The 23,864-nt window shown below is 31.8% G+C and overlaps 1 protein-coding gene across 1 annotated transcript in view; it reads left to right on the top strand.

The window, feature by feature from the left end:
• GABRG1 (gamma-aminobutyric acid type A receptor subunit gamma1) overlaps positions 1 to 20,563 on the top strand; it is a 63,296-nt gene extending 42,733 nt beyond the window's left edge. Inside the window, exons 4-9 of the mRNA XM_019928234.2 lie at positions 2,853 to 3,073; positions 3,915 to 3,997; positions 7,213 to 7,350; positions 7,477 to 7,629; positions 11,692 to 11,903; positions 20,033 to 20,563. Coding sequence (XP_019783793.1) covers positions 2,853 to 3,073; positions 3,915 to 3,997; positions 7,213 to 7,350; positions 7,477 to 7,629; positions 11,692 to 11,903; positions 20,033 to 20,302 — 1,077 coding nt within the window. The 3' untranslated portion in view covers positions 20,303 to 20,563. The remainder of the gene's footprint in view (positions 1 to 2,852; positions 3,074 to 3,914; positions 3,998 to 7,212; positions 7,351 to 7,476; positions 7,630 to 11,691; positions 11,904 to 20,032) is intronic.
• The last annotated feature ends 3,301 nt before the right edge of the window (positions 20,564 to 23,864 follow it).

Here is a 23,864-nt window from a genome sequence, read left to right as displayed (position 1 = left end):
TCAATAACAAAAAAACAAAAAATGCAATCCAAAAATGGGCAGAAGACTTAAATAGACATTTCTCCAAAGAAGATATACCGACTGCCAACAAACACATGAAAGAATGCTCAACATCATTAATCATTAGAGAAATGCAAATCAAAACTACAATGAGATATCATCTCATACCAGTCAGAATGGCCATCATCAAAAAATCTAGAAACAATAAATGCTGGAGAGGGTGTGGAGAAAAGGGAACACTCTTGCACTGCTGATGGGAATGTGAATTGGTACAGCCACTATGGAGAACAGTATGAAGGTTCCTTAAAAAACTACAAATAGAACTACCATATGACCCAGCAATCCCACTACTGGGCATATACCCTGAGAAAACCATAATTCAAAAAGAGTCATGTACCAAAATGTTCATTGCAGCTCTATTTACAAAAGCCAGGAGATGGAAACAACCTAAGTGTCCATCATCGGATGAATGGATGAAGAAGATGTGGCACATATATACAACGGAATATTAGCCATAAAAAGAAACGAAATTGAGCTATTTGTAATGAGGTCGATAGACCTAGAGTCTGTCATACAGAGTGAAGTAAGTCAGAAAGAGAAAGACAAATACTGTATGCTAACACATATATATAGAATTTAAGAAAAAAAATGTCATGAAGAACCGAGGGGTAAGACAGGAATAAACACACAGACCTACTAGAGAAGGGACTTGAGGATATGGGGAGGGGGAAGGGTAAGCTGTGACAAACTGAGAGAGTGGCATGGACATATATACACTACCAAACGTAAAATAGATAGCTAGTGAGAAGCAGCCGCATAGCACAGGGAGATCAGCTCGGTGCTGTGTGACCACCTAGAGGGGTGGGATAGGGAGGGTGGGAGGGAGGGAGACGCAAGAGGGAAGAGATATGGGAACATATGTATATGTATAACTGATTCACTTTGTTTTAAAGCAGAAACTAACACACCATTGTAAAGCAATTATACTCCAATAAAGATGTAAAAAAAAAAAAAAAAGAGTTCGCCTGCAAATGCATGGGACACGGGTTTGCTCCCTGGTCTAGGAAGATCCCATGTGCCAAGGAGCAACTAAGCCAGTGGGCCACAACTACTGAGCCTGCGTGCCACAACTACTGAAGCCGGTGCGCCTTGAGCCCATGTGCCGTTTATTTTTTGGAGAATAAAACCACTTCTGAGTGATTAAAATTTTAAAAATAAATAAATAAATTGAATTAAGATCTTACAGGAAACATTAAAATTTTATTTGTTAAAAACTGTATGTGCATAAACTTAGTGGACTAAGTTTATGAAATTTATATATTTCATCTTTGTGGCAATTCATAATGTGAAAATAGGGCTTTTCCACTGGAGGCTTAGGAAGGCCAATTAAAATTTGTTGGATTATGGAATTATTAAAAAATAAATAAATAAATAAATAAAAATAAAATAAACCCACCAAAATAGATAAAAGGAGGTTTTCCACTCACTTTACTCTCTGTATTCTAGTCAAGTAAATTGTAATTTAAATATCCTGCCTGGAAATTAGGATTTGATCCAACTTCTCTATTGACAAGTTGATTCCTAATCTGTTTACTTATTATTCTCTCTACCATTTTAAAATGTTTTTCATTCATTAGTCAAGCTCCCAATTATAATTCCATTTATTATAAATATTTCTCTCCAGGTAAATTGGACAAGAGCTAGTATTACATCAAGAGTGAGTAACCAATCTCTCCCATCTCAAGTGACTCATATAAAATTTCATATCTTTCAATTTACTCTCTTCCTCCTCTTTTAATATCAAAGTTACATACAAATACATATAATCACTTTCTTTTCTCAGTAGCATCAAATATGCATTCTTATTCATTAATTTTATCAAATAAATTTTAATGCTTATAATATGGTAGATATTCTGTCAGGATATAAAGGTAGATTATACCTAATCACCTACTCCTAAGAATTCTCTCATAACCATGCAATTTCCTACTTACAGTCACTCGCTGATTATGGGCAGAGCCTTTGCTCTAATTATGGCACTCATCAGGCCTCACTGTGACCACCATTATATGTGGTTGTTAGATATGTGGATTTGGGATTCAACCTACAGTGTCTCAGTTTTCATATCATCTGCTCTTTGATGTGGGGAGAGTTATTTTACATCTCTATTAATAAATGTTCCTTAAAATAAAGATTATTGTAGTAATTATTCACAGGGCTGTAGTAAGGATTTAATGACATGATACTTGCAAAACTCAACAGATACTTGGCATATTATAAGTGCTTAATAGGGTGTGTGTGTGTGTGTGTGTGTGTGTGTGTGTGTGTGTGTGTGTCTGTGTATGTGTGTGTGTGAGTATGATTGCTTTAAAATATTTGAAAACAGTGGATCTAAATAATTGAAATTAATTTTTTGGACAAAGGACAAGATAAGGGCTTTTAGATAATTTAGCGAGTGTTTGCATTTTGATTTTGTAGCTTGTGACTTTTTGTGTGACTTAAGCATTCGTAAATATCACAAAATTTAATATAATTGTTAACATGAAAATGATTGGCCTTTATATTTAATAGCTATATCCTACCTATTATAAATCTTGAATACAATTTACAAAAAGATATGTAAAGCCACACGGGACAGCAGTAATTACGAGAAATCTTGAATTTTAGTTTACATGACTCATGTAAACAATGAAAAAAAAAAGGTTAAGATAATGGCATACTTTTTTTCTACAAAAAAGACTGAGTTTAAGTGCTATTTACTTACAGAAACTTTATAAAAATTCAACCTGAAGAAAATGTCTAAAATAGTGGTTTTACTATTATAAGTCATTACTCTTCTTTTTATCTTTTAGGAATACACAATAGATATAATTTTTGCCCAAACCTGGTTTGATAGTCGTCTAAAATTCAACAGTACCATGAAAGTGCTTATGCTTAACAGTAATATGGTTGGAAAAATTTGGATTCCTGACACTTTCTTCAGAAATTCAAGAAAATCTGATGCTCATTGGATAACAACTCCTAATCGTCTTCTTCGAATTTGGAATGATGGACGCGTTCTATATACTCTAAGGTATTACTGTTTAAGAAAACTTGTAGTTGCTCTAATTTATTTTCCATACTAATATTTGATCAACTGATAAATTTCCATTTTTCAAACTTGGCAAAGTGAGAAATATGAAGCTTCTTTAATACACTAAAATCTAAAATGGTGAACAATTGTGGAAACACTTGTTTAAACTCGGAGTTACTAGTATGTGAAAAGGACTGAAAGCAAAGAGGAAAAACTCCTCGATTTCCCCTCTTTGAAGCAGAAGAGATTGTGGTACAAACATTATGTTTTTTTTAATCTATAGGGCAAGTGATTGACAGAGATTTTTCTCTGGGAGTTCATCCTGCTATAACGTTTTAAAATACTCTGATTTTCAGTGGTGTAGTAAAACATCCCTAACACAGGATTAAATGAGGGTCGATGTGTAAGATTCAAGTTTATTTAATTCATTGTCTTGAACATATCGACTCATTAAGAATCATCCTGTTAATGGAAAGATGTTTATGGTCAAAAGAAAACAATTCACCATACTTAACCAGGTACACTCTGTTAACCTGCATGTGTGTGCACGTATATGTGTTTGTTAAGATCCTGAAGTATGAATTTTTAAGTGTAAACACAGAGATCACACTTGGGCTAATTATGAGTTATCTTAGTTGGCTGGAGAGAAAAATGTCAGAATTTTCTTATTCATTTATGAATGTTATTATATTACTACTGTGAGGCTTCAGAATTATTATTATTTTCTAGTGTATCACAGTCCATTATTGTAGGCCAAAATCATGTTTAAAAATTAGACAAAAGATTTTTAATGCCTGAAATTATTTCTCATTATTTAATATTTATTTTTCCATCTAAATAGATTGACAATTAATGCAGAATGTTACCTTCAGCTTCATAACTTTCCTATGGATGAACATTCATGTCCATTGGAATTTTCAAGTTGTAAGTGATAAAATACTTGATTTTTCATAGAATTTTATAGCCTCTGATCCTGTTTATTTAAAAATGTAAAATAAAATGAGATAAACTACAATTTATACAATTTTCAGAAGTGTGGACTATGTTTAACTGTCTTAGATAAAATTACAAACGACATATTTGTTCCTGGATTTAAGTTAAAAAATGGCAATAAATCCATAGTAAATATATATATTTTATCATTCTTTACAAATCTTAGTTATACCCATGTCCTTTTCTTATTTTGATTAAATAAGGGACTACTAAGATAGATTTGTATTCAGATGTTTTTACACTGCCATGAATAAAAAGTTGATTCGAATTTTATTCATTTTCCTAGAGGCCAGATTTAACTTTATTACATTGTACTTTAAAATACATTTAATTGGTCTGGTGAAGAACATTTACTATATGGGTAGCAAATACTTGAGAAAACTTTAATGAGTTGGAAAAACCAAGGTATAAATAAATTTATTTTATTCAAAAGAATGAATGAAACACAGAGAAATGATTAGAGAGAAATAATTTAGATACAAACACTTAGTATTTTGTTGCAAAGAACTAGTTATAATCTTTCTATACCAATATCAGTTTTGTTTTATATTTACTAACATATTTATCCTCACATTTATCTTTATAAAAATGTTTTTCTACATAATATATAATTGAGCAAGTCTTGAAAACCCATAAAATGACTTTAAAAATATTGCTTGTGTCTATGAATTGTATAATGCTTTTTCCTTTTTTAAAATTCAATTTTTTTCAGATATCACATTCTAGAATTTATTCACAGTAGATTACAAGTATTTATAAGTATTATCCTGCTTCTTCACTTTAAAAATTCCAATATATCTCTTGCTGTCATTTATTAAGGATTTTCTTGACTTTCTTAATAATTTTAATCTCACTAAAATGTCCTTTTTACTTCATAGTCTCATCTCTCACTGCTCTGATTTTCTAACATTGACTTATCAATGAATAAAACAGCCAAATAACAGCAAAGACTTGATTAAAAGGAACATTCAAGGACTAGTTGATACACAAATTAAATTTAAAGATGTAGCAATTACTGTATTCTCCTCTAGATATCATACCTGAATTCTTGGTACTGTCATTATTGGGAATATCCTATCCCTGTTAGTGCAATTGGGTGTTACTGACATAAATATAATAATCATAGCTATCTTTTATCAGGCACTCTATAGGGGTCCAGTAGGGTATCCAGCCTTCTCCATCTAATATTTCACAACAAATGTATTTGGAAGATTTCATTATGGCTCCCATTTTACAAGTCAACATCATGAGATTTAGAGTGGTTAAGTAACTAGCTCCCTGTTTCTATTTGTGCCCACATTCCTGTATATTATGATTATACTCTATAACTTCTACAATTCCAATGAAAAAGAATGGGAAATATGGAAAAACAAGATGCTAAACCTTTAGAACAAGAGAGAGAAGATGGAGAAAGGAAAGAGGAAACACATCCTTATACAGGCCAACAAAGATGAGAGCAAATTCATTGCATGGCTGATTAAGGGATACTGGTGGGAAATGATACTCTGTTTTGGAACTTTTTAAAGTTGATACTGAATTTCATTCCGGTAATATGGTAGATTAACCTTTGTGTCTAAAACAATTTAAAACATTTTATTATTAAAATCATCTCAAAAACCTTTAAGTGATCACTAGGAAAGAATTTTCAGCCACAAAAATTCACATTAAAAGTTGAAACCAGAAAGGTAAGAAGGTTTGTAGCCTGAGAACATTTGCCAAAAAAAGATAAAATTGAGCTTCGATTTTGACGGCCTTGTGGATTGGAAATGTAGTAAAACATGATTGCTACATACATCTGGGTTACAAAAGGCTGGACACTTAGAGTAACATTAGAGTAACAAGAAGGAGCACCCCCTCCCCCGTACACACACACATACACATACAAACACTAAGGTCTAAAAGGAAAGTTGTCTCTTCAATCAGCATACCAGGGTGAATTAACTCCTTGAGAGGATTTAACCACAAGCCCAGCCCCACATGGATTTTCCCAAATTTCCTTCACTTGGTCCAAAAATCCCTTGTGGATTTCCAGGAAGTGTAGCAGAAACAAAATCATATCCTTTTTAAAAGAATTCACTTCCATTCTAGACAGCTGCAGAGAAGGCAAAGGCATTTTCAACTTAAATAACAAAGGTCTAGTATCCAGAATATACATAAGAATTCAGATAAAAGAAAGATAAAAAGGAAAACCCAATAAAATAATGGGCAATTGACAAGCAGTTATCCAAAGAAGAAACCGAAGAATCTAATAAACACATGAAAATTTTTCTAGGTTTTATTCATAATCAGGAAAAAAGTGAAATAAAGTACACTCTACAGTGAAACTAAAGAAGACTGTCCACATAAACTCTAATGAGAATATGGATCCACATATATTTTCATACTCCGGTTGGTGAGAGATGAGTATAGTATACTCTCTATGGAAAAAAGATTGACGCTGTTTCATAAAGTGGGAAGTATATGTAATCCACGACCCAGCTACTACATACCTAGGTATATATACCAGAGAAACTTTTGCATATACAATTGTGAGACATGTACAATAACATAACTAACGGCAGTGTTAGTAATAGCCAACAGAAAAGATTACAAGTGTGGACACAGTAAAATGGATAAATTTTAGCACATCTTTACAATACAACAAATTAGCTACTACTACATAAAACAGCATGGATGATTATTACAAATATGATATTAAAAGAAGTAAGATATCAAATAATGCATCCAGTATGTTAACAATCAAGCGGAGTTCAAAAAGAAACTAGACTAAGCTATATATTTCAGAATTGCTTATCAAAAAATCTATAACCAAAAAAACAAGCGGAGGATTATCACAGAAATCAGGTTAGTGGTTACCTGTGGTCGGGAGGGGAAATACTATATTGGAGTGGACACATGGTTTTTCCCAAGGCTAGCAAGATTTTATTTCTTGATTTAAATGAAGTCAACATGGATTATCATTATTTAATCATTATGATTATTCCTTAACCTATACTCATAAATTTTATGCAGTATTTTTTCTATATTTGACATATAATAAAAATGAGAAAGAATTTCAAAAGAATTTGTCTTTGGATGTTGGTATTGCAACAGTAACAGATTTGGATCTGCTAATGTATATATTTTTAATTTTAATTTTTACCTAGATGGATACCCTAAAAATGAAATTGAGTATAAGTGGAAAAAACCTTCTGTAGAAGTGGCTGATCCTAAATACTGGAGATTATATCAATTTGCATTTGTAGGGTTACGGAACACAACTGAAATCTCTCACACAATCTCTGGTAAGAAGGAAATACAAATCAGTGATTAATCCTAGCATCAGTGGCATTTGTATTTAAATCTATGGTTTGGAATCCTATACTTATATGTATTTTATAGCCAAAATAAAACATTTTTTTTTCTTCCAGGGGACTATATTATCATGACAATTTTTTTTGACCTGAGCAGACGAATGGGATATTTTACTATTCAGACCTACATTCCATGTATTCTGACAGTTGTTCTTTCCTGGGTGTCTTTTTGGATCAATAAAGATGCAGTACCTGCAAGAACATCACTGGGTATGACATGTAATATATGCTATAGTGTCATATGACTTTTAGCAACATTTTAATGTGATAAAAGTTTACAGTTTAATATGTTGGAAATATCCCTCTAACTGCAGTCTGACAAAAATGAACAGATACTCTAGTGCAATATGATGCTGAAATGAATATATGAAACAAGTAGGAAAAAGAATTGTAAAGAGCTTGAAATCTCAGAAATGTTTTTAACATAGGTCAAGGGAAGAATAAAACTAAGTAAGAATTAATGCATGAAAATCATACATAATCCCTGAATCTTAAATGTGATCAATATTTTCAATCACTTTTTATCAAGATTTTATTTTTTAGCCAAATCACTAATAGCCAGTATTTACTGACTGGTGTGTGTTTAGAAAGCTTGGAAATCCCCTTCTCTTACAATGGTGCTAATGAACAGTCAATGGTTCCAAAGGGCAGGTGCTGAAAGGAGCAAGAAGTTTCCAGGCTTCTGTGATCTATAAAATGTGTAATAAGTCTGTGAATATTTTTGAGAGTTGCCTGTACAATAACACTGATTAAAAGGATAATTTGTAATTCATACTTGATAAAATAGATTTTTTACCTTTTCTTTAGCAATGTGTTGCAATAGAGTCATAAGAAAATGTGTCTAATTATTATACATTGGTTTAAAAGAAAATGATAACCTAAATTTATGTATTGATATACAAAGATGAATTATTGATTAATTGATTAATTCCCAACATCCATATAAGATATGAATCTCACTACTGATAATTGTGTCCTAAAAACATAAAGAAAGTTGGGACAGTTTCTAGTTTCAACAATAAAGAGGTTTTCATGTGGTTTCTATGGTAGCTGGTGACTAACTCCATTTAGTAAATATAGTAAAATGCAAATTACATAAAAGCAGCAAAATAAAACCTGAAGTACCTAGTTCTATACTTGGAAATTCAACTCCTTGGGAATTTAAATAGAGGTGTGATATAGCTAGGGGATAAAATGCACTCATATCTGAGTTTTGTTTCCTACAATTATTTCAAATTATTTTATGTTCCAAGGTAATCAAATTACTTTAGTTTTTTTTGTATGCTTCTCTGAGTATACCAAATATTATATTTTGTTCTTAAATATTATTCTTATATTTCTTCCCAAAGAAAATTTGGATGGATTATTTCTACCATTAGGGTTATATGAAGACAAAAGCCTATGCCATAGTGTCATGAAAGAGAATAGTCAATAGTGGAATTGTGTTTTTACATGAATTCATATTTTTAATATTACCATATCAACTATAAAGATAAGCCATAGCCAGATCTAACTTAAAGAGTATCTCTTACAACTGTGGACTCTATGTAGTTGGAGGGTCAAGGATTTTTTTTTTAAGTGTACATACATACATCCATACATCCATCATTGAAGGACAATTTCCTGAGCCCATTTATTCAAGATTGTATTTTAACAAACATTTATCAAATCCTTTATGTGAAATAGGCAGCATTCTAGGTGCTGCAGTGTTAACAATGAACAAATTGTGATGTGCTCTTGTTCATGTTAAAACATAAAACATTTATGTTTTAGTGGGGTGTTTGTTTTATTTATTTTTTATTTTTTTGCAGTACGCGGGCCTCTCACTGTTGTGGCCTCTCCCGTTGCGGAGCACAGGCTCCGGACGCGCAGGCTCAGCAGCCGTGGCTCACGGGCCCAGCCGCTCTGCGGCATGTGGGATCTTCCCGGACCGGGGCACGAACCCGTGTCCCCTGCATTGGCAGGCGGACTCTCAACCACTGCGCCACCAGGGAAGCCGGGGGTGTTTGTTTTAAAAGGAAATCCACCATATTATTTTTAAGCTAAACTCTGTGATAATAATTACTAAATTAAAGAAATAAATGTGTAGAAGCTAAGTTCTGCTATAGTTTTCCTTAATTTATGCAATAGAAATGTAATAGTATTTTAGTAAAGTGAAATTTAATTCCGTCATTGATAATGAAATCAAAGAACACTTGGCCTTAAGATTTTTTTTCTACTTGGGATGGGACATTATTATAGAAGCCAGGAGTACCTTGGGAAAACTACCTTTGTCTGACTATGGGAATGTTATGATTTAATAAGTTATTAAAAAAATAGTCCACAAATCAAGGAAGAGAGAAGACGGGTAGTCACTGAAATTATTTCGCACTTACCATATGAAAAGCCTTTAAATATAATTTTGGCTTAAAAAAATTGAAGCAAAAACTGTCAGGAATAATGGGAGAAATACACAAATCTGCAATAATAATTGAACATTTTAATACTCTTTCACTGATAGAATAACTACATGGAAAAATCAATTAAGATGTAGAAAATTTGAATGCAATTATCAAACTTAACCTGATTGATATTTATAAAACACTGCACCTAACTACAGAATACACAGTATGTTCAAATGCATACAGAACATTAACCAAGATCTCAATAACATTCAAAAGACTAAAACTTTCCTGAGTATATTTTCTAACCAAAATGAAAGTAAATTAAAAATGAATAAAAATAACACAGATTAATAATGGCCTCAGTTATTTGGAAAAAATTTAAATGACCTTTAGATAACACTTGGGTTAAAGAAAAATCAAAAAGGAAATTAGAAAATATTTCAAACTTAATTTTAATAAGAATTTAACATATAAATATTTGTAATATGCAGCTAAAGCATGCTAAAGGGGAAATTTTAAATGCTAGTATTAGAAAGGAAGAAGGATTTTACATCTACTTTAAAAAATAAGTAAATACCTTTTATATAAATATATTATACAAAATTTATTACATTACTGTGCCCATTTTTTAGATGAGAGGCACAGAGGAGTTAAGAAACTTCCCTGAGGTCACAGAGTTAAGAGCGGGAACATCAGAATTTGAACCTAATTTGCCTCCATGACTTCCAATTCATTATACGTGTATCATCTTTAATTTTTTCAATCCTAAGCGATAAAAATGAAAAGATGGGCATGTGAAAGGAATTATTATTAAGGCATGTTTCAGTGTAGACATGAGGGAAAGAGGTGGATGTTGCCTTTACCACATCAAAGAGGCACTTTCTATTTTTTCAACCCAGATGTTGCCACTTTATAAATAATTGACCAAATTAAGATTCATTTGGCATTATATTTAGTACTTTTTTGGAGAGAAAACAATCCCACTAATGGTGCCTTCTTTCATAAGGCAAAGAATGAGAATTAAGGCAGTTTAGATCAGAAGAGACATAACATGTGCAGCTGTGAGTTAGGGGGCCTAAAATTAGTAGTGGTAAGAACCACAAGAAGGCCATGGATAAAGAGAAACAGATACCCCCAAAGATCCATACACAGGGCTGGGGCCCAGGCGGGTATTCTAATTTTATATGTTGACTTCTTCAAAACATGAAGATTTACTCTGTCTTTTTAAAGTATTCCCTTGATATCATTTTGCCTGTATTCTTTACCGAGATGAAAAAAATAGGTCTAATTCAAGTAATAAAAAAAAAAATTCTATAGTAGTTTGGATTACTTTTAACTGTGTGTGGCACGAAACTTCAAATCACTGTAGATTAAATTGGGTAGAGGTCTAAAATGGCTTCTGGTGCTCTGGCTATTGTATTCCAGAAAAATGCAATTAGGAAGAGGGAACGAAGAGCATTTCCTATCTTTCTAATGACATCTTTTGGTAGTTGTTTACACCCTTGACTTAATTCTTCTTGGCTAGATTTCAGCCTGTGGCCACACATAGCTAAAAGAAGCTGGCAAATAAATTTGTACTTTCAGGCAGGTGCAGACTAGCTAAAAATTGGATAGTCTATTATTATGGAGGAAGGGAAGAATAGGTACAGGGAGTAAACTACCTGCGGTCTGGAGAATTTAGATGATTAGAACTCACAGAGACACAAAGAACACATTGAACACAATGTAGCTATGGTTCCCAGAATTTTTTTTTTTTTTCTGTAAATCACAAGTAATTATATGCTTTTGTTTCCATTGTTTATTTCTGCTCACAATATTGCCAAATCGGTTGGAAGAATAAAAATGGTCTTATTTTTTCATCATTTATTTTTCTTCCCTCCCTCCACAGGTATCACTACAGTTCTGACTATGACAACTCTGAGTACAATTGCCAGGAAGTCCTTACCTAAGGTTTCTTATGTGACTGCGATGGATCTCTTTGTTTCTGTTTGTTTCATTTTTGTTTTTGCAGCTTTGATGGAGTATGGTACCTTGCATTATTTTACCAGCAACAAAAAAGTTAAGACTACTAGAGAAAGAAAGCTAAAAAATAAGGCCTCGGTATGTTAAAAAAAAATCTCTATTTTATAAGCAACAATTTACTGTTAGAGATACTCTTTTCTCATGTTATACTTTCTTAGACCGATATGGTTGCTAGTGGTACCTTGACAAAAGATAAAAAAAATATTAAGATGAAACTGGAGTACCTAACATTGCCCACCAGCAAAAGTATTCTTATATTTTTCCCTAGAAAAGACTTTTGGATCAACTTTGTAAAGAGTGGTTATTATGCTGTGAAATTTTCTACAAGTAGTAAATTCTTTGTACCTAAAAATTATTTAAACTCTCTCTTTGAATCTATTTTTGTGATAGGATTTGGACTTCTTACACTGGTACCCCACAAAATTAACTTAATTTTTAGAGATAAAGATCTCTCTTTAATGTTAGTATTCAGCTGTGTTTGAAAGACATAGCTTTCTATGTCATAGAGAATATATCTGTTTGGCTTTTGTATATTTGTATTCACTTACTCCCCCTTCCTAAGCATATATCTACCTTAACTTACATCACATCAAGTTGATAAATTAGAATTAACTCTACTGATTCTAAAATACTTAAGTATTGGATGATTAACTATAGTTTCTTTTTATAATGGCAATTATAACAACTTTAAAGTAATATCTAACACTGAGTATTCCAGGAACTCCTTTATATGCATAATTTCATTTATGCCCATAGGCACCTTATACATACAAGTTCAGTAATTTGCACAAGGACAAACTTAGGAAGTCAAGGATCCAAGACTCAAACCCAGGTCTTTTATGATGACAGAGGTCAAGCTTGTAATCCTTCCTTTATGTTGCCTGTTTTCATAGGACTCAGAAAAGTAAACATCTTTTTCTCCAATATTAACAAAAAAGACACTTCATTGCTAATTCCAATAAATGTTTTTAAAGCAGATTTTTTCCAAAATACCAACATACTTGAGGACTATATAAAACAGTTATGCATGAGTGGCAAGCTTGTAAACCTACCATAGCATGTACATAATGAGGCATGGGATTTTTCATGTTATGTCCTAAATTTGTAAGTTCTAAGATTCAATGCTTTTTCTCCCTTCCCCCATTTTTCATTAGTTTCCTTATAAAACTTTACCATACTTTTACATTATATTTTACCTTTTATGTTATACTCCAAGGACCAAAGCCTTGTGTATTTGGTTCCAGATTCCCACAATATCCCAAGGAAGGAGAGCACATTGTTGGTGGTACACATTTCAGAACTTACACAGTAGAATTAACCTGTGACTCTCTCAACTTGACATGATTTTAGCTTATCCATAGGATTTATTATGGCCTCTGAGTGGACAAAGCATCAGGGGGCAATGATTTCAGCTTTAAAATCCATTTGCTAATTTTTTAGGTAAAGAAAAACACAAGTTTTCTACTATTTTCCTTTAATCCAAGCCAAACATCCTCTCTGAATTTTCCATTTCATCATTTACTCATCCACAGCTGTGCTTGATTAATACCTTGACAATTTTATTTTTGGAAATTGTGAATGAAAATGTTTAGAATAAAAATAATTAACATTATAAGCCAGACAATGTACAATCTCACATGGATTCTAGAATTTCATTCTAAGAATATGTAATACAGGTACTAATATTATCTAAGGCTACTCAACCAATAAGTGGCTACTGTAGGACTACAGATAATCAGTTTGACTCCAGATCATGTGCTCTCAACCACATTACCAGATGTCTCATTTACTCAGGAAGCTGAAACATTGGAGTATGAGCGTTAACATTATGACATTCATTTAATCATTCATTCATCAAATATTAATTAAGGACACCCATGTTCTAGGCACTGTTCTATAATAGTTATTTAGGAAAAAAAATGCCTGTATGTTGAGTATTTAAAACTTAGCACCAAACCCAAGAAGCAAAATATTAAAGATGAAAAATTAAGGAATAAAAAATAAATGAGAGCTTTGAAGCATTAAACTGCAAATATCAAAAGTTAAATTGATATGTAATTGACTACCTAGGTAAGAAAAATATTTTTAGAGCCGTCCAAAATAAAATTCTATAGTAGTTTCTTTCTGTTCAGTTACATGCTTCGTGAGCTTTTTCAATACAAAATGACACTTTAAGTGAAAAATTGGATCAGTAATCAAATCTGATTCCCTGACTAGTTCAGTGTTTAGCCATATGGTCTTGCCAATCAGGTAAATCAGAGCACACTTTTATGAAGAATAGATAGCTCTGCTTGCTGTTGTCTCAAAATATTCTATTTAAGGGCTTTGTGGAATCTGTGTTTTTCTTCTGTTCCAGCCAGGAGGATCAAATGCAAGCCTAGACCCAGAAATCTTGCAGCATCTTGCCTTTACACCTGTTTTAATTGTTTGTGAGTTTATCTTCGTTCTCTCTCTCTCTGTCTCTCTCTCTCTATCTATCTATCTCTATCTCTCTCTATCTCTGTCCTTCCATCTGCCCACTTTATTTTATAGGCTCAAAATTCTGAGTTGTTTAAAATCCAGCATTTCCCTTTTCTTCACCAAATTATTTATGGCAATAGGCCAGGACCAAAGATCTTGCCTAGAGTCACTGAAAAGTCAACATGTCTGTTATTAAAAGAAACTAAAATCCCCTTCTTGACATCTCTTTGACTGCTTAGCTGAGAATCCCAGAAAACTCCAATTTATTTTACTCAGGAAGAGATGATATTTGAACACAATAGATTTTTAGCTTCAATGACCCCTCTAAGAAAAATATAACTTAATAAAGATGCTTTCTACCTTACTCTCCACATGATATATTGGACCTTTTCTCTCTTTCTTTTTCTTGCTCTCTCTCTCTCCAACTCCCTTCCTCCTTTCCTTCTTCTCCCCCTTCCTTCTTCCTTCCTTCCTTCTTTCCATTATCCCTTTCTTCCTTCTGGCCTTACTTATGTCCATATTTCTTTGTTTCTTTCTCCTTTATTTTTTATTGTGAATGTCAGTGACATTTTGACTTGGTCCATATTACCATCCAATATATTTTATTGGGTTTTTATTTCTACTCATTAAGAATATGATTTACATGTGTTTGTATCAATATCTATTTTCACGAGAATCTAATAAGTTAACTACGTTGAAGTACAGAATCAAGATCCTTATGAAACATGTAAAGATCTCAGAAAAGCAATAGTAGTAAACCAGCTAACTAAAGAGTAGTTCTTGTTGAAACTCAAATAGCCCATTGATGATAAAAAAAAATCTCAGAAAACAGTGTTATACCTACATCAGGAGCCTGATCTACCCATTTGAGGTAGAACTTATTTGTAATCTCTCAATTGGTTAAAATGTTAAATGAAGGAAGTTTATTTCACCAGCCATGAACAAGGCACTATGAAGAAAATAACGACACAATGTGTTCTCTGCTTTCAGGGATCTTTGAATCCAGTTGTGGAAAAATACATTAGAAGTGCAAATGTAAGATAATAAAGTACAGTACAAATAACAGTCCAATATAAAAATCAAAAGTAGACAAAGACACTATTAGGAAGTAGCAGTTAGGTGACTGGTTTCAAATACCTTTTCGGCAGCAAAATATTTTCTATGATAGATATAAGTTAAGAATATTTAAAGATGTTCTTATTGAAATAGAGATAGGTACCACAAAGTCCGAACAAAGTGGCCTGTCCTATGCACAGAGGAAATCTTGAGACATCAGGTAATATGGTCTGTGAAGCACTAACAAGCACATAGTGTTGAGAAGAGGCTATGTCATTGTGAGCCAACAGTACAGTGGGTGGCCTTTTTCATTTCATTGTAAATAATTTATTCAAAATGTATGTAAACTAACTCTTCCAAAGGGAATTTGATAGAGAAAATTACAAAGAAAGCATGGCATCATTGAAGTAGTTCTTTAAAGAATAAGTTGCAGTTTTCAGGAAAACAAATTATCAAGAATATTTGAGAGAGAAGGAACCATGTAAGCCAAGTTGAGGCATACATATAAGAATACAAAGTAGATTTGTATATTACTCAGGCTTTTCGTCTAATACAGTAGCCACTAGCCATATGGCTAGGTTGATTTAAATTAATTAAAATCAACCAAAATTTAAAATTTAGTATCTTAGTAGCATTAGTCACATTTCAACTGCTTAATAGCTACATGTAACTAGTGGCTACCATATTGAACAATACTGATACAGAACACTTCAAGCACTGCAAAAACTTCTCCTGGACAGTGCTATAGAAAAGAGGAATCTTAGGAAAGAAAATATCCAAGTTGAGGATAGAAAAGTGGTTTATTGCTGAGAAGTGGAAAGTCTCCAGTACCATGTTAAAAATTTCGATTTTGCACTGTCAGCACTGATAAGCCATGCATGTTTTTAAGCAAGATGGCATATTTGCTTCTATGTTTTTGAAAGATAATTATAAGTAGCATGGAGTATATACTTGAATGGCAAAAGAAGCAAGGAGATAAAGACTATTGCAGTAGTTCAATAAGTCATATATTACTGAGAGTGGAACTAGGGCATTGGAGTGGAAATAATGTGTGGAAGGTTGTGTTTTTTGTTTCTTGTTTGTTTGTTTGTTTTTGCCCACAATACCCAACCATAACGTTTTCTTCACACACAAAAAAATATCGTATTTTCAGCCAGTGCATATCTATATGAATAAACATTCTTCTACCTTTCAGAGCACAAAAATAATGAAAAGATGAATCAATACACAGTTTCACAAATTATAAACCTTCTTTCCTGTAATGGTAATTGGCAAAGCTCCTAGGAAGGATTATTTGATATTGGTGAAATGTGAAATACAGTAAAAAGTTTACTTGTGCATAGTTGAAACAAATGAACAAATCAAACAGTATATAAATGTACAAGTGAGAATACAATTCTCTGCTTCACAGCCTTGGTCCCAACCCTCAGAATTTTTTTTTTAACTTTCTATTTTTTACTTTCCTCTGATAATTATTTCCATTAACTTCTAATTCTTGGAGTACCAAAATTGACAACTCAGAATCACCAAAATCCACCTCATGTCTATTTATAAACATTGATGTAGATCTTGTAATTTTTGAAATTCTCACTGATAAATAACTGGGATTTTGTGAAAGGTGATTGGAGAAAATCTGTGCTTAGTTTGGCATTCTCATGTGCCACTTTTTGAATGAGAAATTAATAGTGATATTAGTTAATATTTCATAGTATCAATAACATGACCTAATAATGTTTGCTAATCATATTGCTAATACTTAATATTATTAATTGTATTAGTATATGATCTAAATAGCTATTATATTATTGGTCTTGGTGCTTAAAATATATTTTGTATATTTAACTATACGATTAATCTAAAAGTAAGAGTATTTAATATATAACCAGACACATATGTATCTTTAATAGTGAGAATGGGATGGATTTCTCAAAATGTTAAGTTCAGCTACTCTTAGTGACTTTTTAAAATAACAAAAAAATAGCATATTCTCAAAACTACATCATTTGAAGTAAAATGAAATTCTATTCAATTGTGTTGTTTCTTTTTGTGTCATTTAAATGGATCTATTTTATTTTTTCAAAGTTTGCTATTTGGGGGGCAGCAGGATTTTTATTTGAGAAATTGTAAGGTGGGTTTTGCTGTTGTACTTCAGATAAATAAGGCATATAATGTTTATATTGTTCCAATTAATTTTTCAGTGGTTTCCAAGATCACAAATGTGTCAAAAGTATTTTATTTTACTGATACTGTGTCAGCTCTTTGGCTATTTTTCTCAATACATATAAAATTCATTCCTAGTCACATTCATCATTCAATAAAGCGTAGTTTCTTTCAATTTATGAATTAGTGGCGTTTTGGGGGAGGCAGCAGGGAACTAGAAAATTGTCAATCTAAATTGTCACTGCAATAAGAAGCTCTCCATGATTTTGACCATCAGGGATTGGTCAATGTTTTAAATGAACCATTTGCAGTTTTCCTCCATTTTTGTGTACTTTAATGTTTAATCATACCTCTCATGCACAACTGATATCTTCTAACAAACACACCATCTTCCCATTTATGGCAGTTCTGAATGATATATGGAATGTGTTCTATGCCATATAACCTTGAAATTGCGGACTAACAAACTTGCATTTTAACCACTTTTCACTCTGGTTAACATTGGAACATATGTTATTTAAGTATTAAGTAACAAGAAAATGAATACCAATTTGCCTCATTTTTATACGTAAGTTTAGTGCTCCACTAAAATTTAGGAGTCCAGTCGAGTATCTCCAGGTGTCAATCTCAAAAAAGATCTGTCATTAACATTTAATAACATACTGCCTCCGTTTTTCATGATACATCTAGGCAAGTGAAGTCATGCATTTGTGTTTAGGGCATGGCTTCTTATCTTCAGGCTGCATATTTTGTTCCTAATATGGATGTTATGACTTGTGTGATGGTTTTATCTTTTTAAAATATCACTAAATGTGATTATTTGCTTCTCTTTGCATGTATTGAATGTTTAATATGTAGTGGGTCAGATTCTATGTTTCTTTTCAGAAATGAAATGGGTTTGAATATAGGTCCAAATTTTTAAAAATTATCATTTTTTGTGTTTAATTTTAAAAATCTTTCTCATACAATGTTTAATTTTCATGGCTTTGAGATTTATTTATTTCAAAATTTAGGATGAAAAAATTTTATAAACATTTTCATTAGAATTTAAAATCAGGATAAAACAATTGTTATAATCTCAGCATTCTATTCAGTGTTTACATAATGACACCACTGATTAAAATAAATTGTGAGATTCACATTTTAAAATAATCCCTGAAATATGTGGAAGTCCTGAGAGATGAAGAGTTACTAAAACGGCAATCTTCACTCATATTTTACTTGCCATTTTATTCAAGCGTTCATTAATGTATTTCTTTCCAGGAACATTTTTGATGAGGTCCAAGTTTTTGTTGTTGTTTTTATTGTTATTATTGCTTGTTTTAGCACATATTTTATAGTCAATTATGATATATCCTCTCCAGGAATCAACAGTAGCAATGACAATTACAGCACTATTATCAATTGGCAAGGGAATAGTTGCTATGTTTCAAATATTTCGTTTGGTGTTTTATGTATATCATCTCATTTACTCATCAAACAGATCTATGTATTGTTATTGTGGCTTTGGTATGGCAAAAGACACAGACACAAAAGAGCAGTGACATTTCCTGTTCAAAGTTACAGGACTCTACTGGGCAGAGCTGGAATTTCAGCCTAAGTAATTGCTTTAATATTGCACAATATCCTGACTCCAAAGTGATTGCTCCAAAGTGATTGTTCCAAAGTGTTGGCTTTAATATTCCACAGTATCCTGGCCATGCTCAATTTTTTATATTTTTAAAAATTCTTGTTCTTATTTAAGTATTATTCAGAACATGGTATCATCAAGAGTTAGTTTGATATGTGTCCCAAAAAATCTTGGTAAAAATAATAACTATTACTACTAGGCAAGACGAAGCATGGATCATTTTATATGTTATGAAGTTTATTCAGCACAACCATCACAAAAATTAGGTGGTAATATAATTCCAGCTGGATAGCTGGAATGAGCAGAATTTTGGTAGAATTAACAGAATTTTGAATATCAGTTGTTCCCCAACCTGAATTTTTACCTCCTGCACATTCTGTCTCCCAAATATGATGCTTTGTGCCTATCCACAACTCCAGACCTCATATCTTTTTTATTCATTCATAGCTCCTCAAAGTTTTCTGCTTTATCAGAATGTCATCTTTACTATTTGTTCTCATTATTACTAAAATAAAGTACAGAATATAACCACAGCAAACAAACACATGTTTATAGCATTGTAAATGTTTTACTGTAAAATATCATAGAAAAATATAGTTTATTCTCATTTTAGAATTAGATTCATGGTTAACAATAATTCAGTAGAACAACTTTCTAAAGATATAAAATATATTTAATTGAGTGTTTTTTTCCCTGCAAAATCTTTGGAATGTAAAATAATATTTTTATGTGCTACAAGGTAAATTATAATCTAAAAACATGTTAGAATTGGGTATTCATTTGATTTTTGGAAAATAAGATTATTTTTACTGCGTGTCAGTCTCTCAGAGTTTGCCTTGAGGGGACAAATTGATCTTTTTTATGATTTTTTTTCTCAAAACTCATTTATTATTTTACTCAGATGTCCTCTGGACTCCATCCAGGATCTACTCTCATTCCAATGAATAGCCTTTCTCTGCCGCAAGGAGAAGATGATTATGGGTACCAGTGCTTGGAGGGAAAAGATTGTGCCAGCTTCTTCTGTTGCTTTGAAGACTGCAGAACAGGATCATGGAGGGAAGGGAGGATACATATACGCATTGCCAAAATTGATTCCTATTCTCGAATATTTTTCCCAACAGCTTTTGCCTTGTTCAATCTGGTTTACTGGGTTGGCTATCTTTACTTATAAATTCTACTTACTAGGCAAAACTCATAAGAAGTCTGACTAAATCCAATATAATCGACTGTCCTTCAGTAACATGGCGTTTAAACTTAAAATGCAGAGAAACCAATGGTTAAAATGTGAATAGTTATTTTAACTATTTTACAGCTTTCTTGGGTAAATAAAGTAGCAGCTTTCAGATTAATATATGTAAATTTATGTAAAACAGATTAGTTGCAAAATTCAGTATATTAAAATAGTATTATATATTTGTACTTTAATTTTCTTTATTTTTACATATATCCTATTATGATTTTGAATTTATAAGTTCTGTGATTCATATTTCAAAGATGGAATAATTTTAATATATATTTTATTTAAACATAACCTATCATTTGTAATGGTAGCTTAATCTAATGCCTAATATTTATGTAATATATTTTTGCCTAGAAAATATTGTTAATTTGATTTTTCTTTTTATTTTTATGCTCTGTTTGGACTAGAGTTAGTTGAAAACATATGAAACATATGAAAACAATGATTTCATTGGATTGACTTCCAAGAAACTTTACTCCCAAAAACAAATTAATTTATTTTTAATTTTTTTATTATTTAAAAAAGAAAAGGCCATTTTACCTTATCTTTGATCCAATTCATTTCCTGATGAAACATTAAATAAAACTCCAGTTATATTTAGGTTTGGTGATTTACAAACTAAGATGGAAACCATCAAAGTAATTTAAATACAAGGTGAAAAAAAATGAAGAATATTACATTTAACCATTTTATTCTCTGCCGCATAGCATTTATGAAGAATGAAGAGATTAACACTGAAGTGTTTAGATCTACCGACCCTGAACTTAAATACAGAAAGAACTGACTTTTTCTTAACCCTCTACAAAAATGTTACATTCCTTAAATTAACCAAAAACATTGAGGAACAGGGCTTCTATTTGCTCATTGTGGCTAAAGAATTATTATCTAGCAAATTGATTTGAAATGCATATTGAGGATATGGTCTTAATTACGTGCTATTAACATTTTTCAGACCAGAAATGTTCTAGAAACACAGTCTTAGGCTTGTGTTCTATATCGCCTTTCCCAGTTCCTAAATTTGGACTTGGTCAGCTTTACGACTTTGTTATCAATTTTAATGATATTCTCTTTTTTTAAAAGATGTGAGCAGGCACAAAAATCATGTTAAAGGTGGAGTTCTGTTAGAGGCACCTCTAATGAACATGAGTGTGTGGAGCTCTCTCAATTCTGAGAGGAACAAAAATAGTCTTACTATAGTTTAAAGTCTGTTGCTTAATAGTTTCCAAAATGTCTGTTTTGTTAAGAGGCGAGATAAATTTAGGCTTTAATTAATCTATTCCTGTAACTAGTTGGGCATATTAACTATTTATAAGAACTCCCTATTCATTCACCATTACCTAATTATCTGTAAAATCACCAGAGTGATCTTGAAGATAGCCTTTAAAAATTGTTTCCATTGTCAAGAGCAACTATCAGGATGAATAATTTTGTGATCAAGGCCTATCTTATGGTATGTGGAGGAAGCTATCACCTGTGCGCCTGACACCATGTGGATAGTGAATACATGTGTATGCTCTGGCATGGTTATACTTACGATTTTAGAATATATAGTGTTTTGGTTTTTTTAATCTAAATATGTTTCATTGGGTATCCACCACCTACATATGAACTTTTTTACTTTGCTTATAAATCTTGGAAAAACGTAAGCATGAATTAAATGATATTGCCCAAATATCCACCGACACTGGTTTTTTCTGAATGGAGAGCCAAATTAAACTTTGGCCATGTATATATTCACTTACAAAGTGCTCATGCATTCATTGTTATAACATTGAGTATTGATGGATATTCTTAACGTAAGCATTCATTTAAAGATAAATGAAAAATGAAGTACTAACAAAGAATAAATCATTTCACTAAAATGTATCATGGCTATTTCCATGCTTTAAGCTATAGCCTGCTCATTACCATGGGGGCAATTTTAATTCTGGGATTCTTTCAAGTCTATCAGCATGACCCTATTTTAAAATTCTTAAAAATGCTTAATATTAGTAGCTTTGATTTTCTCACTGGTGTTCCATTAACTTGGCTTTAAATGTTGACAGTATTTACAAGTGGAAATAAAATATGATATGATGATAAAAATATGACAGATGCTTTTCTATATACATTCATTGTATATATCATCAAAACTAGTGCTTTGTTTTCAGAGCCAGTGGCATTTTGAGCAGTTCTGTTTAAACAAGCAGATCAGAAAGGGAAGTGTGTAAAAATCTTATTATTTCTAAAAATGAGAATGAAAAGGTGAAAATGCAGTTAGATTATTCTTACAAGAAGTCAAATAGAGCTTACTTTCAAAGGGTATGCAGTCTAATCCCTGTTTCTCTCTTCTTTCAAGTATTAGTTTTATCATCTTGAGAAACTATTTTTAAAAAATCCTCCTCTTTCTCCAGGTGAGTTATATCTTAATTTTATTGGATTCACTGGTACTTGTGTTTCCTGACTGATTTAAATGTTTTTAACACTAATATAGACCAAAAAAGTGGATATAGATGAGGGGAGAGATAATTAGAGCAGAGGGACTTAGAATAATTTGGAAAAGTGTTCATTCACATCGAGCCATCCTCTAAATATGTGACCAGGATCTAGAAGTATCAAGAAGGGAAACTGTGACTAGCATGATTTTATTCTCTTGGGTTTACAATTGCATGATAATATTTTATCTATTCTTGAATTGCATAGATAGACACAATTGAAATCAGTTCCTAAAAGGCCAAGTAGTTTCTGGAAAAAAAAAAAAAAAAAAGAACTTAGATTTCCTGAGAATTCAGTAGGGAAAGGGCAAAATTAAAGAATAAATCTAACTAAATATAAAGTGTTAATGTAAGCAGAAATTAGATAATTCATTGGTTACATTTTATTTTAAAGATATAGATTTCATTAAGGAATTTTGAAAACATTAACTTTAGGTTAAAGTACAATAAATGTGGGTAAATATACAAATAATCACCAGGGTTTTTTTTCCCCTTTAGTGTGGTCCCATATTCTGACATCAAATTTAATCATAAAATATCTTATATTTCAGTTTAAGAACAAGATCAATATCGAGAGTTGTATTCTTTCCAATGATTCAGCATCAAAAAGAATGATTGACAGTACTCTCACATCAAGGGCTCATAATTGTAAGATGTGAAATTGTATTCCAAGTCAAGGTGTTGTGAAGAAATGCATCTCGTACTTTGATTACACAAGAGATTTAGATAGGATGATTTGTTTGAGTTTAAATTTTAAATTAATAACCAAAAATTGATTAGATATATAATAAATGAATAAATATATGCACAAAATTATCAGTTTTATACCAGTGTCTATTTTCACTCTTGCAAAATTCAGCAAGATACCATTCACAATTATTTCATTGATCTTAGCGCTGGAGTTTAAGTGATCACTTAGACATTCAATAATTTAGCATATGTCCCACCAAAAACATTTTGAAAATAATTTCTGACCAAGCTATTTTTCTTTATATCATCAAATTTATTTAACTCCTCAA

This window comes from Tursiops truncatus, chromosome 5, assembly GCF_011762595.2.
Source record: "Tursiops truncatus isolate mTurTru1 chromosome 5, mTurTru1.mat.Y, whole genome shotgun sequence".
In the NCBI taxonomy this organism is placed as follows: Eukaryota; Metazoa; Chordata; class Mammalia; order Artiodactyla; family Delphinidae; genus Tursiops; species Tursiops truncatus.
Note: the sequence above shows the minus strand (reverse complement) of the source record. Positions and strands in the feature narration are given on the sequence as shown.